At 41.0% G+C, this 14,520-nt stretch overlaps 1 protein-coding gene across 8 annotated transcripts in view; it reads left to right on the top strand.

The window, feature by feature from the left end:
• Positions 1-5,016: 5,016 nt before the first annotated feature.
• dgkb (diacylglycerol kinase, beta) overlaps positions 5,017-14,520 on the top strand; it is a 57,992-nt gene continuing 48,488 nt past the window's right edge. For 3 of the 8 annotated variants that reach the window (XM_070911299.1, XM_070911300.1, XM_070911304.1), the window contains exons 1-4: positions 5,017-5,086; positions 10,885-10,961; positions 11,728-11,748; positions 12,873-13,088. In XM_070911299.1, the coding sequence (XP_070767400.1) occupies positions 5,017-5,086; positions 10,885-10,961; positions 11,728-11,748; positions 12,873-13,088 (384 nt within the window). The remainder of the gene's footprint in view (positions 5,087-10,884; positions 10,962-11,727; positions 11,749-12,872; positions 13,089-14,520) is intronic. The other 5 variants (XM_070911301.1, XM_070911305.1, XM_070911302.1 and 2 more) reach the window with 3 other exon arrangements.

Here is a 14,520-nt window from a genome sequence, read left to right on the forward strand (position 1 = left end):
CATGAAGCTCAATACATGCTGAGGCTTGTGGGTCAGATTAAATGGTGGTTCCTGTAGGCGGGAGGCTACGTAAAAAGGTGTGAGCAATGCAAAGGTTATCTAAAGGCGGGCTGCTAAATGAATTGAAGGTATTAGGTTTGTTCCAGGAAGCAGCGTGCTTATAGCTAAGACCTTTTTATTCTTACAGCCTCGTCTGAAAGGCAGAGCAGCAGGGCAGGAACTGGTATTGAGTAACCTTTATGTCTCCTGCAGAAGGGTTTTGCTGAGAACATATGCTCTACAACGCTAGACATGTGTACTCCACTAGCGTAGCTGGAGATTAAATGTCTGGCTCATGATCTTCCAGACAGTAGCTGTTGTGAAGAGGAGAATATTACTCATTTATTTCAAAAACTGTCCTCTTTTCCCCAAACGGCCAACAACGAAACGTGTTCTTAAAATGATCCGTCTCAATAAAAACTAGCCTCCTTTCCTAACCCTTTACCCTTAATCCTTTAAAGGATTTTGGGATGGATGGATGGCAACACAAAGCATCTGACTTGGATTTGTGTCTCCTTCCAAAGTAAATATACGTAGAAAGAAGAGATCTTTCAGATCATCCTGTAATGTTTGGAGTGCCACAGGGCTCATTACTTGGTCCTTTAATATTTATTGTTTACATGTTATCTCATGGTGATTTAACAATAGCATATCGTCCACTTCTATTCTGAACACTGAATTATTTTTTCTGTTGAAACTTAACAGTCCCTCCTTTATATTCTTCTCCTAACCGGAGTCTTACAGCTCATGTGTTGATGCCGTGGCTCTAACTCGTGACTTCATTACTATTGATTGCTTCCAGTGAGGCCACCTAAGAATCAGAGCTCATTTCGACATGTTCATCCATCTGCATACGAGTGTCGGCTAAATGTCTAAAATGTCAATGACACTGTTTGGAATATTAATGATGGATGAACACATTTTGCCTCAAGCAGCTGTACCTTCATTTATTCAGATTTTACAGATTATACAAAAGAAATGGTTGTTTTTCGACTGTTTTAAACATAAAGTAAAGAATAAATAAATATGTTTCTTTTACTTGCCCAACAATGAATTATCACCTTTCTACTGTCAAGTCAATGTAGATCCCACAGATGGGAATACACATATTGGAAATACTCAAAATGCTTCATTATACCTCCTTTTCCAAAGTACCCTCAGGACTTACAGCCATATTGGACAATTGCACACCTCACGATTTACGTCCAATGCCAACATTGAAAGTCAATGCAGAAAGTAATGTTCCTTTTATACAGCGAGGTGTGGAGGTCGGGGCAGTGTACGGAGCATGACTGTATATCTTAGCATCTATAAAATGTGATGCATTGCACTGTGGGACTGTTAGCAGAAAGTAGTCCATCCCACGGACTCACTGCAGAATTGTTATTGAATTGTAAATAAGGAGTGATTTTGGACACATCCGAGGTTTTTGATTCCCATATTGTAAAGATCAAGAACAGACATGTCTGCTAATTCAGTTTCATGTTTTGATGATAATGTACAGTATGTAGGGACTTCATTATTCTCTGTATGAATGTTCTCAAATCTGCTTGGTTGTCTTTGAGTCCCCAGAAAACAAAAATAGTGACAGAAAAAGTCATCCTCCTCCACCTTCTGTCCCCCTGCATCATCTTCATCCTCTCTCTCTATTCGTCCCCATTTGTCATCTTTTCTTCTCTCGCTGTGCTCCAACCCCCCAACCTCTCCTTACCCTCTCTCTGTCTTCATCTTTCCCCCTTTTTCCCGCCTTCTGCTTTTCAGCCCTCTGGAGAGGATATCCCACAGGTTGCTGCACTTACCGCCCGTCGCGTTGAATGCTAATGCGGCCGGTTGATGCGTGCCACAGCAACCGGAGTAGAAATGGCTTGAAAGGAGGGAGAGGAGGGAGGTGGGGAGGAGTGGAGAGAGAGAGATGAGAAAGACGGAGAGAAAGCAGGAGAGCATTGGTGTTTTTTAGGGGAGGGAGGGGAAGGTGAGGACCTGAGCGATTGAGGGGAGGGATGGAGGGATGTGACGTGAGCGAGCGGGAGTATGGAAACTGATCATTGCAGGCAGAGCAGCGTTGGTGCTCTCCCCCTCTCTCTCCTCCACCCTCTCTCTCTCTCTCTCACCACTCCACATCCTCGGCGATGCTGCTCTGACCAGACACTGCACCGTCCACATACTCATACACTGACATGCAGCAGAGAGAGCTGCCGCTGCTGCTTCGTCTTCTCTTTTTCACACACAGATACACACTCTCACACTCCATCTAATTACAAACACCCACTCTCGCCTCGCAGCTGACAGAAGACCCAGAGGAGGGTACGGCAGGAATGTGACTGAGGAGCTTCATCTGAAAACATCTGCCTGGAGGACTCCTCCCTCATCCTCTGCTGGTGTTTGACTCCAGCTCTGCAGCAGGTGAGCGGCATGTTTGATAATCACATCTCATTCATGGAGCTGTATGTCGCAGTGGCCACTACCTGCTGACTGTGTGTGCCACGGCATCAGAGGTGTCGTCAGCTTCAGATCTTCTGCCAGTGTGGTGCTGCACATGGATCCACGCTGAATGTCCTCACTCCGCCACTGGAGGACAAGGAAGCTGATAACATTTGTGGAAATGGATTTTGATTGTTGAAAGGATGCGAACCGAGTGTTCTGTGAGGATGCACTGCAGTTGGGCATCACCGGAAAAGAGAGAGAGGATGATTGCAGTGCAGCGCACAGCAGGAATACACTGCACACATCAGCGCTGTATTAGAGATGGGATCACTGTGTTGGAATTAGACTCACTGGAGATTTAAGATAAATAACAAGATTCTCTATCTGCTACTGTTTTGCTGTCTGTGCGAAACATTAAATAAGATGAGAATAGTTTCAGCTCCAGCTGCAGATCAAAGTTTATGCGAGGGAGGCTGATTCCCACGCACCCAGCGTGTTAACACAGAAACACTGGTGGCTGCACGTTGCATTGACTGTTGCTTTTCCCCTTTTTTTGTGTAGTGCATATAATAATAATGACGCTCTCTTAATAATTTATGTAGCTTTTGTTTGTGCAACTGCCTTTTCATGCAGGGGTTCTTCGCGGTACCACATGCACATGTATTCACGCTAGGATGCACACACACACACACACACTTGCATGACCACCAGCACACTTAGACACACAAGTCCAAATGAAATAAGACATGTTTGTACCTCACTAAAAAGCCCATCAATGTGTTGTTATTCACACACATGCACACGAACACTCTCATCCGTGCTCCACATGAATGAACGTGTCCACCTGTTGATCCAGGATTTCAGTTCCCAGTGATTGGAGCAAGTGCTTCACTGGCGATGTAACACACACACACACACACAAATATGAATACACACACACACACCCAGACAAACATATAATTACACGCACACTCATTCTACACACACAAAAGGAAAGCAAAGTCAAATAAATCTCAACAGCGGAGCCGTGATGTTGTACTCATCAGTACAGGGATTGTGTTGAACTGATAAATCAGCTCTGCAATACAAAACATGATGTTGACACTTTGCCTTTATCAAATGAAAAACATCAGTGCGGCATGTTATCCACCCTCTGAGGTTGCTCCTGCGCCACAGTTACATAACACAAACCTGTAAAACCTTTGGTAAAGTGCACCGTTCTGTCATAAACACCTGCCGCAAACCCTAAAATATGTTGTTTGCCATGATGGTTTGAATGCAAAAATACTATTCTAGCAGAACAAGCGACGGGTTCTAATTAACCTCCAATGACACACTAGATATTGGACTCAGTTCAAAAGTACCAGCCTACAGAAACCGATTTAGCTTGAACTCGGTCGTGTTGTCATCATAGCAACCAGTCGGGGGATGCAAGGTCATTTGGAAAGCAGCACCAGTGCTTTTAAAGCCCAAATGAAGCTTCTTTTTTAAATACAAGGACCCTTCCACTTCTCTTCCACTTGTTGCTTCACTTCAGTGTTCAACAGTAGAGTTTGACAGTCGATTCCCGACACAAACACATACCTAACTCCCACATGTTGCTTATACATCTGTTTTTACTATCAATCACAATTATCCTTGTCTGCATAATACAAAGTATAAAGTGTCACAGGAGAAAAATAGCTTGAAACTTCCAAAACCAAACGTGAAAGGGATGATGGGTAATATTACCATTTTTCCAGATGTTGCAGTGACATTTCTAATGTGACATTGTGTTGAGGGTTTAATTCTCACTGGGGTAATATGTGACTTTTTTCTTTTAATGAAACAATCAAGTAAACATTGTTTTTAAAATCCGAATGAATAAATAAAAAATATCAGATATACATCTGGACATAAGAATATACAGCAGATACATAATAATTCATATAAATCAACAAATAAATGAGAAGCAAATGTTATTTACTGTTATTTTTTTTTTTTTTCAAACAAAGTGATTCAAATTTTTGTGTGAGCACTTGTTCCTCTCTTTAAAAAGGTCTCCATTCATTTCTGATTATGGTGGATTCTGTACTTCATCCTACGCTGGCCGACAAACATGAATGTCAATGCCTGAAATGTCAAGTCCTCGCAACAACATCGAAAAACATGGCGATCATGGCAGCTGCAGAAAGAGGAAGAGGCAGGAAAACGGGCAAAAAAGACATATCCAAAATGTCCGCGTTATGGGAATTGAGACAAACTACCATTATAAAAACAGATATATCTGTATGTATTAATATATCTACAGTGTTTCTGACCTTTTAAAACGCAGAAACAACCGCAGACTGTAATTGCAAACAGGCGTCGCCTGCTCTGTGTCCAATTCAGCCACATATTTGGTGCATTGAGCCTGCTTTGTCATCTTCACTGCCATCAAGTAAAAAGAGACGTCTGCGGCTGTTAATGGGACAGGTGATCTGATATGTGTTGTTGTTTTCCAGCGCGTGACGCCCCGCTGTGTGTCGCTGCCCGGGGAATGCTCAGCGGGCGGAGAGACGAGGTCTAAACACAATGAGCAGCCAGGACAAATGGGTCACACTGACCCCAGCTGAGTTCGCCCTGCTACAAGAATACACTCAGTGTGAGTAGAGGAGGTACTCTCTGTCTGTGTCTGACTGTGATGAGGACATTCTGTATTTCTGAAGGTGTCTCTCTCTGTATGTGTGGCATACAGTGTGACGCTCTCAGGCAGCCATTAAAGGTACTCAGCCAAGGCAACAGCCGCTGTGAACACTGTTTAACTTTTAATTCAATTTTCAGTTCTTCAACATGTGAGATCTCAGAACACAATAGTCAAACTCAATTTCAGGGATTTCTTTAACAAGAAATGGATCCCTTTGCCTCTTTTGTGATTACGTTAGCATCTCTGCTGGCTAATTGGCTTCTCCACCACTACTGAATCCAGTGCTGCAGGGAGGACATATTTTTGTAGGCCAACCCGGAAGTTAGCACCGCCCTGGTCCCCTCGACAAAAAGCCAATGGGATTTTTCGATTGGATTTTGGATTATTACAAAAATATAAACTCTGTGGTTTAGATTACTTACGTTTTGTTCACCAATCTTCACAAATTAATACCACTTTTATGATTTTTGAAGCGTAAATGTCCAGTAAAAGTAAGTAAAAGCATAGCAAAGACTGCAGGCAGGTGGAAACTGCTAGCATCACAGCGTCAAAGGTACCTTTCATCAATCCAAAGCTGTCATATTTAAGGGAATGTAAGTGTAAAAGTGGTTTATTCAGGTAATGCAGTAATTACTGATTAGCAACAGCTGGGCAGAGAGACTACAACATGGAAATCAGATCGTTCAGGAGGCGTTGGAAGGTATACAAAGAGATTTTTCCTCTTTCGGTGAAGGTTAGCAGTCTTGTGCTAAGCTAACAGTTAGGCTAAACACATCTTGGACCAGTGACGTAATTCATATCTTCTCATCGAACTCCTGGTAAGAAAGCAAAACAATGTATTCACCAAAATGTTCTCCTCATTTCTGTGTGTCTGTGTTGTGTCCATGTGGTTTCCTCTATTTCACTTCAGGCAATATTCACTTTATCAATTCGGGTTTTTGGAAAGTTGGCGTGAGTCGGATTTCTACTTTCGTGTCCTCAGTAATCCCCCTCACACATTCACAGACGTCCGTGAACACCAAGACACACACGAAGTCCTTCTGATAGCATCAAACCGCCTGGTTAACAAGAACAAGAGTGTTCCTCTGTCTGCTGGAACCGCAGGATGATTCAGCTGTGGTTAATCTCAAACCTGCCTCGTTCTAATGATAACATTTTGAAGTCGTAATCGTCGACTGCGTGTTCATCTCGCTGATGTAGGAAGCTCAAGCTGCTCAAGCATTTAATCTGTGTGGTGCCGTTGCAACTCTGAATGATTCATTTGCAAACCCAACAAATGGCTCCCCTGCTCACCAGACTGTGCTCTGGATGCCTGGAGTTTATGTTACGCTCCAAGATGTTGACACATTTCATTATTTGAAATTGTACCAGGGATGGAAAATGTGACGATACCTGGCAGGCTAACCGCGGGATGTTGTGCACCACCCACACACGGTTTCGGACACACTTTGAAAGTCACAGTAAATCGTTTGTAGGAAGACAAACAATGGAACTAAATATGGACAAGACATAGAGTTGTTAGGTAACTTCTTTAGATCCTAAGTGGTTTTTTGTATCAGCTGTCCTTGTCGGATATATGTTCAGAGCTGTTTTCAGTGTCAAACACGACATCTTCGAGGCATTCAAACCGGTGCTTCTTTTATTTTCTATGCAGAGCAGCGAGTATGAATCTTAATAATTAATGCTTTTCACCCACGGTCTCTTGTACCAGTGTTTCACTTGGTAATGACATTTCTCCCTTTAATTGCTCTGTGCCTGGTAACAACATTGTGCCTCACTATTAGGATCTCCCGTTCTCTCTCTCTGACGGATGTTCCACTCGAGAGCCACATCAGGGTCTGGTTCTTGTTTTTCCATGTTTTGGTAATATTTTGCTTTGTGGGCGGCAAAGGAGTTGTTTGTTGAATTAAACGGGAAAATGTTTTTAGAGACGTGAGGCTCGACAGTGTAGCTTGAAATGAAAATTGTGTGGGAATAAAAGGCAGAGAGCTAAGAGAGGACTAAAGAGTCTTCGTGTGTGTGCATGTCTGCACGCAGGCATGTGTGCACGCTAGACAGATTTGGATAATCATGTTTCAATGAGCTCCGGGGCGACTCTTTGTGTGCAGCGCAGCTACAGGTTATAAAATATCCCATTCTCTGAGCCGCAACAATGAGCATCACATCGCCTCACCTTCCCTCCTCATCTTCCCTCCTACTGGATCTCTCTCCCTTCCTTCTCATTAAAGTGAGCTGTGCACACTTTCATAACAATTTAATAGCTGTGCGCCGAGTCAGGCACCTAAGATCTGACTCACAACAATTAAGAGTTTCTCTTTATGTGATATAATTGCTAATGTGCAGAGTGTAGCAGAGTGCGGAGGGAAAATTCTTTTACTTTTCAAGGTAAAGAAGATCTTCAGTGTGTTTATAACGCAAAAAAAACAAACATGAAATGAGTCTTGTCCTCTGATTACTGTGTGCCACACGATGGTTAAACCATTAGCCCGACTGAGAAAATACATTGTAATTCAGCAGTGGCTGTTGAATGCGACAGGCAATCAGTGGGTACATAATCACTCTGCTCTGTAATGGTTTTGTGTAGACGGCGTGCTAATAAAGATGGTCAATAATGATGACACACACTCAGTCCAGTGTGAGGCATTTATTTCTAGTCAGTGTTGGTTAAATGCATCCTGAGAAAATCCAAAGATCCAAAGCCATTAGTGCAGGAGGCGACAGCAAAGCTGTTGAGAGAGAGATCTAAAGAGATGCAGAATATCAACCATTATTAACTTAACAATACTACAATACTGTAAACATAAAGTAGATCTTACAGCTTATGTCTACTAACTAATGGTGACAAAAACTAATCAGTGTTGTATTTCCTCAGGACACTTAATGTAATGTTCATAATACAGTTTCACCAAGTTTGACTGTTTTTGAGCAGAAAAACTACACTTTCCTTTCTTACCTGCAAGGCTGAACCCCCAACACACCTGCTGGTTATCAATCAGTGACGTGCTGTGCAGTGTCATGAATAGCAACTGTACCTCAGGGTCCCTGCCTGCTCTGTTTAGATAATGGCAGGTTGGAATTTTAGTTCTACAAACATTTCTCTGGTACAGAGCTGCTCGAGAAGCAAACCTAATTTCATCATTGGAAGATCTTCACATGCTAATTAAACCTGTGAAGAGGGAAGAGACAAAGGTAACTAATGTGAAGCACTAACTTAAACAAGCATCTTAATGTAATTTGTGACGAGCGGGGAAGGGCTTCTGCTTGGAGATGAACCAGGCCCTCCAGTGCATGCGAGAAAGTGGTACTTCTAATTAACTTCCGTAACATTAGAAGTTGGTATCTGTGGTGCAGCAAATTGATTTAGCAGTAGGGCTCATAAACGCTCTGCAGCATGCAGTAATTATCACAGCAAATCTTTGTCTGATCAAGTTATTTTTGTCCATAATGGAGTACTAACCTGCCATTTTCTTAAAACAAGTGGGGGAAAAAAATATTAGTAGATATGTTTTCTAGATGTTTTACAGCAATCTTGCTTATTTTGTCTTGTTTCAAGAAAGTACTAATAATTACTGTAGATCATTAAGTTGATTTGTATTTTAAAGAGGCTGTAAGGAATATTTTCTAATTAACAATGGATCACATAACTACTTGCACTGCATGTAAAAGATGTAAAAGGGATGAATCTTTAGAGCTTTATATAGAGTCTTTATATAAAGCTCTATACTCTGGTGTCCCGAGTCCCGACAAATATCTGTGAAATGTCCTTGTTTCCCCCACAATTAGAATAATAATTATACTATTATATTTGTTTTCAATGCTTAGATAGACATTTATCATGTTCTGTCCCAGTATAAAAACACAAACAATGCACCACGCGTCTGAATTCAACACTGATTTGTCTGTATGTGTGTCAATCAATCAAAGAGTCGTTGTCAAGGCTGTTGCTAGGCTATGGCAGAACCTGCCAGTATGCTAACGGTTAACTGTCATGCAGAGAAAGTTTTTCTTTTTCTTTTCTCCTTCCTTCGTAAAGTACCCGGCAACAAAGATGCTGCGTTCATGGCGTCCATGGTGTTGAGAGGTGCGCTCGGTAGGTGAGCTAAGCGTGGAAATAATTGTTCCCCATCCTGATGAAAACGCTTATGGTGCGTTTGTGCGTTGAAAATATGGTAACCCTAATAGTGGAAACCAAAAACATAGCTAAAAAGAAGAATATTGATATGAAATATGAATGAATATTGGACTAATATTCACCAGAAACACGACTCTGAATGAATGCTAATGTTTTGTATCTGCTGGATGTGTAGCAACTGTTTGCTAACAGATTCACCAACTTAAAAGGTGACAATACGTAACATAACTGTTGCTAGCTAGACGTCACAAAAATCAGTTAACGCAGGTTTAAATGTAGTTTAACAATGCTAGTTTATCTTGGTTAGCTAATCTGAGGTTATAGCTGGTCCGACGTCAAATTAGCTTCATAGCTATAGCTAGCTAGCGGTCGACCTTCCAAAAATCATCAATGCCATGATCATGACGTTGGTCTTTAAATGAGAAGTAAAAAAAAAAAGTATTTGCCTTCTTTCATAGAGTGAGAAGATTGATATCGCTGTGTGCATTAGCCAACATACAGAACTGGCGTCAGGATGGAGTTTGCCTAGATTAGCTTAGCATAAAGACTGGAAGCAGGGGGAAACAGCTAGCCTGGCTCTGTCTAACTTTCAGAAATATGCCTACCAACCTCTTAAGATGACTATATTAACATTATAACTCATTTTACACAGACGGACATATTTATGAACATTTATAAACATATTCATTAACAAAAAATCAATAATCAATTTGTGGTTTTTAGAGGATTTATATGCTAGAACCATTTTTTGACGAATAACAGTATTACGTTTCTGTGGCAATAAAACAAAACCTGTGTACAGTTTAAACAAAGTACGAGATGCAGCACGTTAATTGGGGAACTTTGGAGCTGTGGTTTTGGACAGAGCCAGGCTAGCTTTTTCCCCATGCTTTCAGTTACTGAGCTAGGCTAATCACGTGCTGCCTCCAGGTCTGTGTTGAATACACAAACGTGAGATTGATCTCCTCATCTATGCGAATAAGCATATTTACCCAAAATATTGAGCTATTCCCTTTATCATTATTATTTGATTTCCTTTATGTTTGCCCCAAGTGTGTCTGTTAGCTAACCTGTGCTGCTAACAGTTGTTGTTTGTAGCTGCACTTATTAAAGTTTAATTTAAAGATTATTTATTTTCCTACCCTCCAAAAGCAGTTGATATCACTAAAACCTAAAAAACTAAAAGTGTACAAGATGATGTACAGCACAGCAGATCTGCAGTGAGGTTCATCATACTGACATAACCTCGGCAGTCTGTCAGCGTAGGCCACTTTTTAAAGCTCTGACTCAGGAAATGGGGGTGCATCTCCCTTCAGACATCATGATGCTGCATCCACACCAAATATATGATCCCATCAGGGTGTGTTGTATTGTGCTGAAAGCTTCTGCAGCTCCTAGAGGTGCTGACAAAGTCCAGAAAATTCATGTCCATAAAATAAGACTGCTACTTGAGAGACCACTGACAGGACTTCGGACTTGTTTCCCTTACCTTGTGTAGTCATAAATCGAACTTGTACTGTAAATTAATATCAAATATATGCTCAATGCGAGAAGCCAAATTTTCAAAACATGAGCAGATCACAACACACAAATACAGTAACTTGTCCTCAATGTTTTTCCTCAGACTCAACTAAGAAGCTGAAGGACGTGCTGCAGGAGTTCCATGGAGATGGCGTGTTGGCTAAATACAATCCAGAGGAGGTATGTACAGTTTATACTCTATTATATAGATCATTTATTTGAATCCAACTGCACTAATAGCCCCGTACAGCATGCCTATTTTTGTTATTTTTTTCTATTCTTCTCTAAAAAAAAACTGTGATTTAATGCCATAAATAAGTTAAGAGCTGCAGACAATTTAACATAAAATGGTTTATTTTTTCATATTACTTTGACTTTGTGGTGATAATTTCTTGTTGAACAACTCCTCTGCATACTTCTCTACAGAATTTGCACTCCGCTTTGTTCACACTTTTGTCGGAGAATATTATGACACACAGCTGAACTGAGAGCTGCCATTTTTAGCATGAAAAGTAATTGAGAGAAATTGCTGCAGCTGAAACTTTTATACAGTTTTATTGCCACAATAACAGCATTTTTGTATTTAGCTTTGACAGTTGCATGGTACTGTGAATGGGTTTTTGTTTCCACTACATGTATTAGTCTTCACAACTCTTAACTCAAAGGTGCACGTACTGCTAACCCCCCAATGTTTTTCAGGAGTAAATTTTGGCAAGAATTCCCAATGAATACCAGGATCTTTATTCACAGTATTCAATACACTATTTTTTGATCTGCTATGCATGCATTAAGAATTGTTGCATGCCAGTTATAATACCATTAATGTTAACTCTGCATTTACAAACATCTTGACTTTGTGGTAACGCTCATTTTGAGTGTTATAACTGCATGATACATCAACATGAACTTGTTGGGTTTCTTTCTTTCTACAATGCTGCGGGTTTAGAAGCAGGAGATCCTCAGCCAGGTAACTGTTATCTCTTCCTCTCTCTAATTGTATTGTTGGTGTCTTGGGTTGGGTCACTGAATTCAACTCACTACGACGGCGTATAAAATTACGGAGCCAGGTGTGTGGGGTGATATTCTGAGAAAAGACTCTTTTAATTTATGAGATTAAAATGATAAATTTACGAGAAAAAACTCACAAATTTACGTCAAAAGCCTCGACGGTTGTGTTGCCATGGAAACCGTGTTCACACAGGTCCAGCGAAATATGACAGCTACACTAGCTTGGAAAACAGCGATATGGGGCACTGATCAACTGATGAATCTACTGAGTTTTTCAGACCACAAATGAGACAAGAATTAGCTAGCTAGCGTGCTATTTACTAACTGTATGTTCAGTGGGTGTCTGTGTCTGTTGAGTAATGGGAAACATTAATTCTGAAAGACTATGAGTTAACAGTTTGAGTCAAGAGGCTGTATTATGTCTAGCTCTGGTTGGTTCTGTGTTTTTCATGCGGTTGGTTTGTGATGATATGTCTGCATTTTTTCTCGTAAATTTACGACTTTAATCTTTTGATATTACCCCTCTCCCCCTTTTTTCCTACAGTGGCCCTAAAATGCAGAAAGTCGTAACTCTCTCAGGCAGCAGTGAAGCAACAAAAAATTGTTTTTAGTGATAAACAAAATGAAAGGCATTTCTAGAGGACATGCAGCCATTTCCAGGGAAATATTACTCACCTAACATGTTTTCCTTGAACTGGTGATAACCATGTTTATGAGCAAAATGTAAGACAACATTAATCAGCCAACCGGACAATTGGAAGGAAGCTGGAAGCCTAAATGTTAGATGGATGGATATTAGAAAGGACATTGAGTGAAAAGATAAAAGCTGTAAAAAACCGAAACCACTCTAAAATAGATCTTCACCACCCACAGCCAAAACAACACTTTAGGCATCTTTCTGAGTGCAGAAATCTGTAACGCGAATTCTTCAACATTTTGCAAATTAACACAGATTTTTCCCCCTCAAAAGTGAAACAAACCAACATACTGTGTTCATATCGGAAATCATCTGTATTTCCTTGAAGGCAACAGCAGCAGCTCACCATGACAAACACCATGCTCTCTTTCTGTCGTGGTTTCCAGGAGATTGACTTTGAGGGCTTCAAGGTCTTCATGCAGACGTTCCTGGAGAGCGAACTCCCCGAAGAGTTCTGTCAACACCTCTTCATGTCGTTTAGCAACAAGGGACCCAAACCCAGTCCCTCATCTTCTGACAAACCCCGGGTCTCTGGTGAGTATAGAAAGGAAATCTTTACCCTAACAAAGCCTGAAGTTATAAACACAGCAGGTTGGTGTTTTGTAGGTACTGATATAAGAAACCAGTGCAGCTTTTGTTTCAACCATTTTTATTCCATGCCCTTACAGCTTTTCTCCAGTGACTCACTCCTGTCGATTCTTAAGAAACTTTACTTTGCTTCTTCCTCAAACTTTGAGACCTTTGCTCTCTTTGCTGTGTACAAGCAGCTCCATTTCTGTTTCTGTTTTGTGCCTCAAATAATAACAGATTTCCTGCCAAGTCCAGCCCGGTGGCACACAGTGTAGATTGTAGCGTGGAGGCTGCCAATTGTCTTGGCAATACTTTTGTTTGTTTATAGCATTTCTACTAATATCTCATTCTGGTGTGGTAATGAGTTACTGATATTAAAATGACACATCACCGCCTGATAACGCAGGTGAATGATAAAGGCTGTCGTCTACCTGATTTAAACTTTAATGTAATGTTATTAAATATCAGCGTCCTCTTTGACTCTTGGTTGTTTTAGGCTATAAGAGGAACCCACTAGCTTCTTCCACTTTGTCCAACGTCGGCCTCTGATGAAAGCACATACAGTTAGTGCTCATATTACAAGTGTCTTGACATGAATTGCAGATGACTTTGGAAATAGGACACAAGCAAGGCCTGAAAACAGAATTATCATATCTCACAGCCACATGAATCTTAGAGGGGAGGCATCCTCATATACCTTCTGAAGGACTAAAACTAAAGCAAATGTTATTTGTTATTTATATTTAGTGGAATGGCGATGCTTGTGTAGGTAAACAGTCACCTGAGTCATCAAACTGTGAGACCTTCATTGGCAGCGATGTGTGGTAACTTATCAATAGTTCCAACACATTTAATGGACTAGGTTTCCTGTGATAATCGTGTAGTTTTTGCTCATTAGACTAATAGCTGCTGGAGGCTTAATGAGGATGCACAAATACAGTGTTAGGTATAATGGAATTATGGTCTCTTAATTGTTTTGTTGTTGTCGTCAGCATTTACTCACGTGTTACTACAGCAGAGAGTGTTCTGTCATTGAACAGCAGGATCAAAAGATTTATCATAAGGTGAAAAATAAAAAATGCTCCCCAGTTGCTGGCGGCATTCGATGGCTGAAAATTGAAAACATTCCCCGCGGGGCGTGAGCAGCGCTGAAGCACATTTACAGCTAAAAGTGAGGTTGCCACAGTACAACCGTAAATCTTTAAATTCAGCGGGGGATTCCCGTGCTGGCATGATTTCAAACCTAAAAACAAGTTTTTTGAGTTGTTAACCTTCGACCTTTACCTGAGAGCAGCACTTTACCAGCAGTGTAGTATTGAAGTCCGTTTATTGTAACTAAGGACATCACCTCACATGATGTGTCCTTTTGGTTGCAGTTTCAATATTTAATGCAGATTGTTTACCGCATTTACCTCATAGAGCATGCGAGGAGCTGAATCGGTGCAGCCTTCTGTATGTGAGTGT

The sequence above is a fragment of the Enoplosus armatus genome, chromosome 9 (assembly GCF_043641665.1).
Source record: "Enoplosus armatus isolate fEnoArm2 chromosome 9, fEnoArm2.hap1, whole genome shotgun sequence".
Lineage (NCBI taxonomy): Eukaryota > Metazoa > Chordata > Actinopteri > Centrarchiformes > Enoplosidae > Enoplosus > Enoplosus armatus.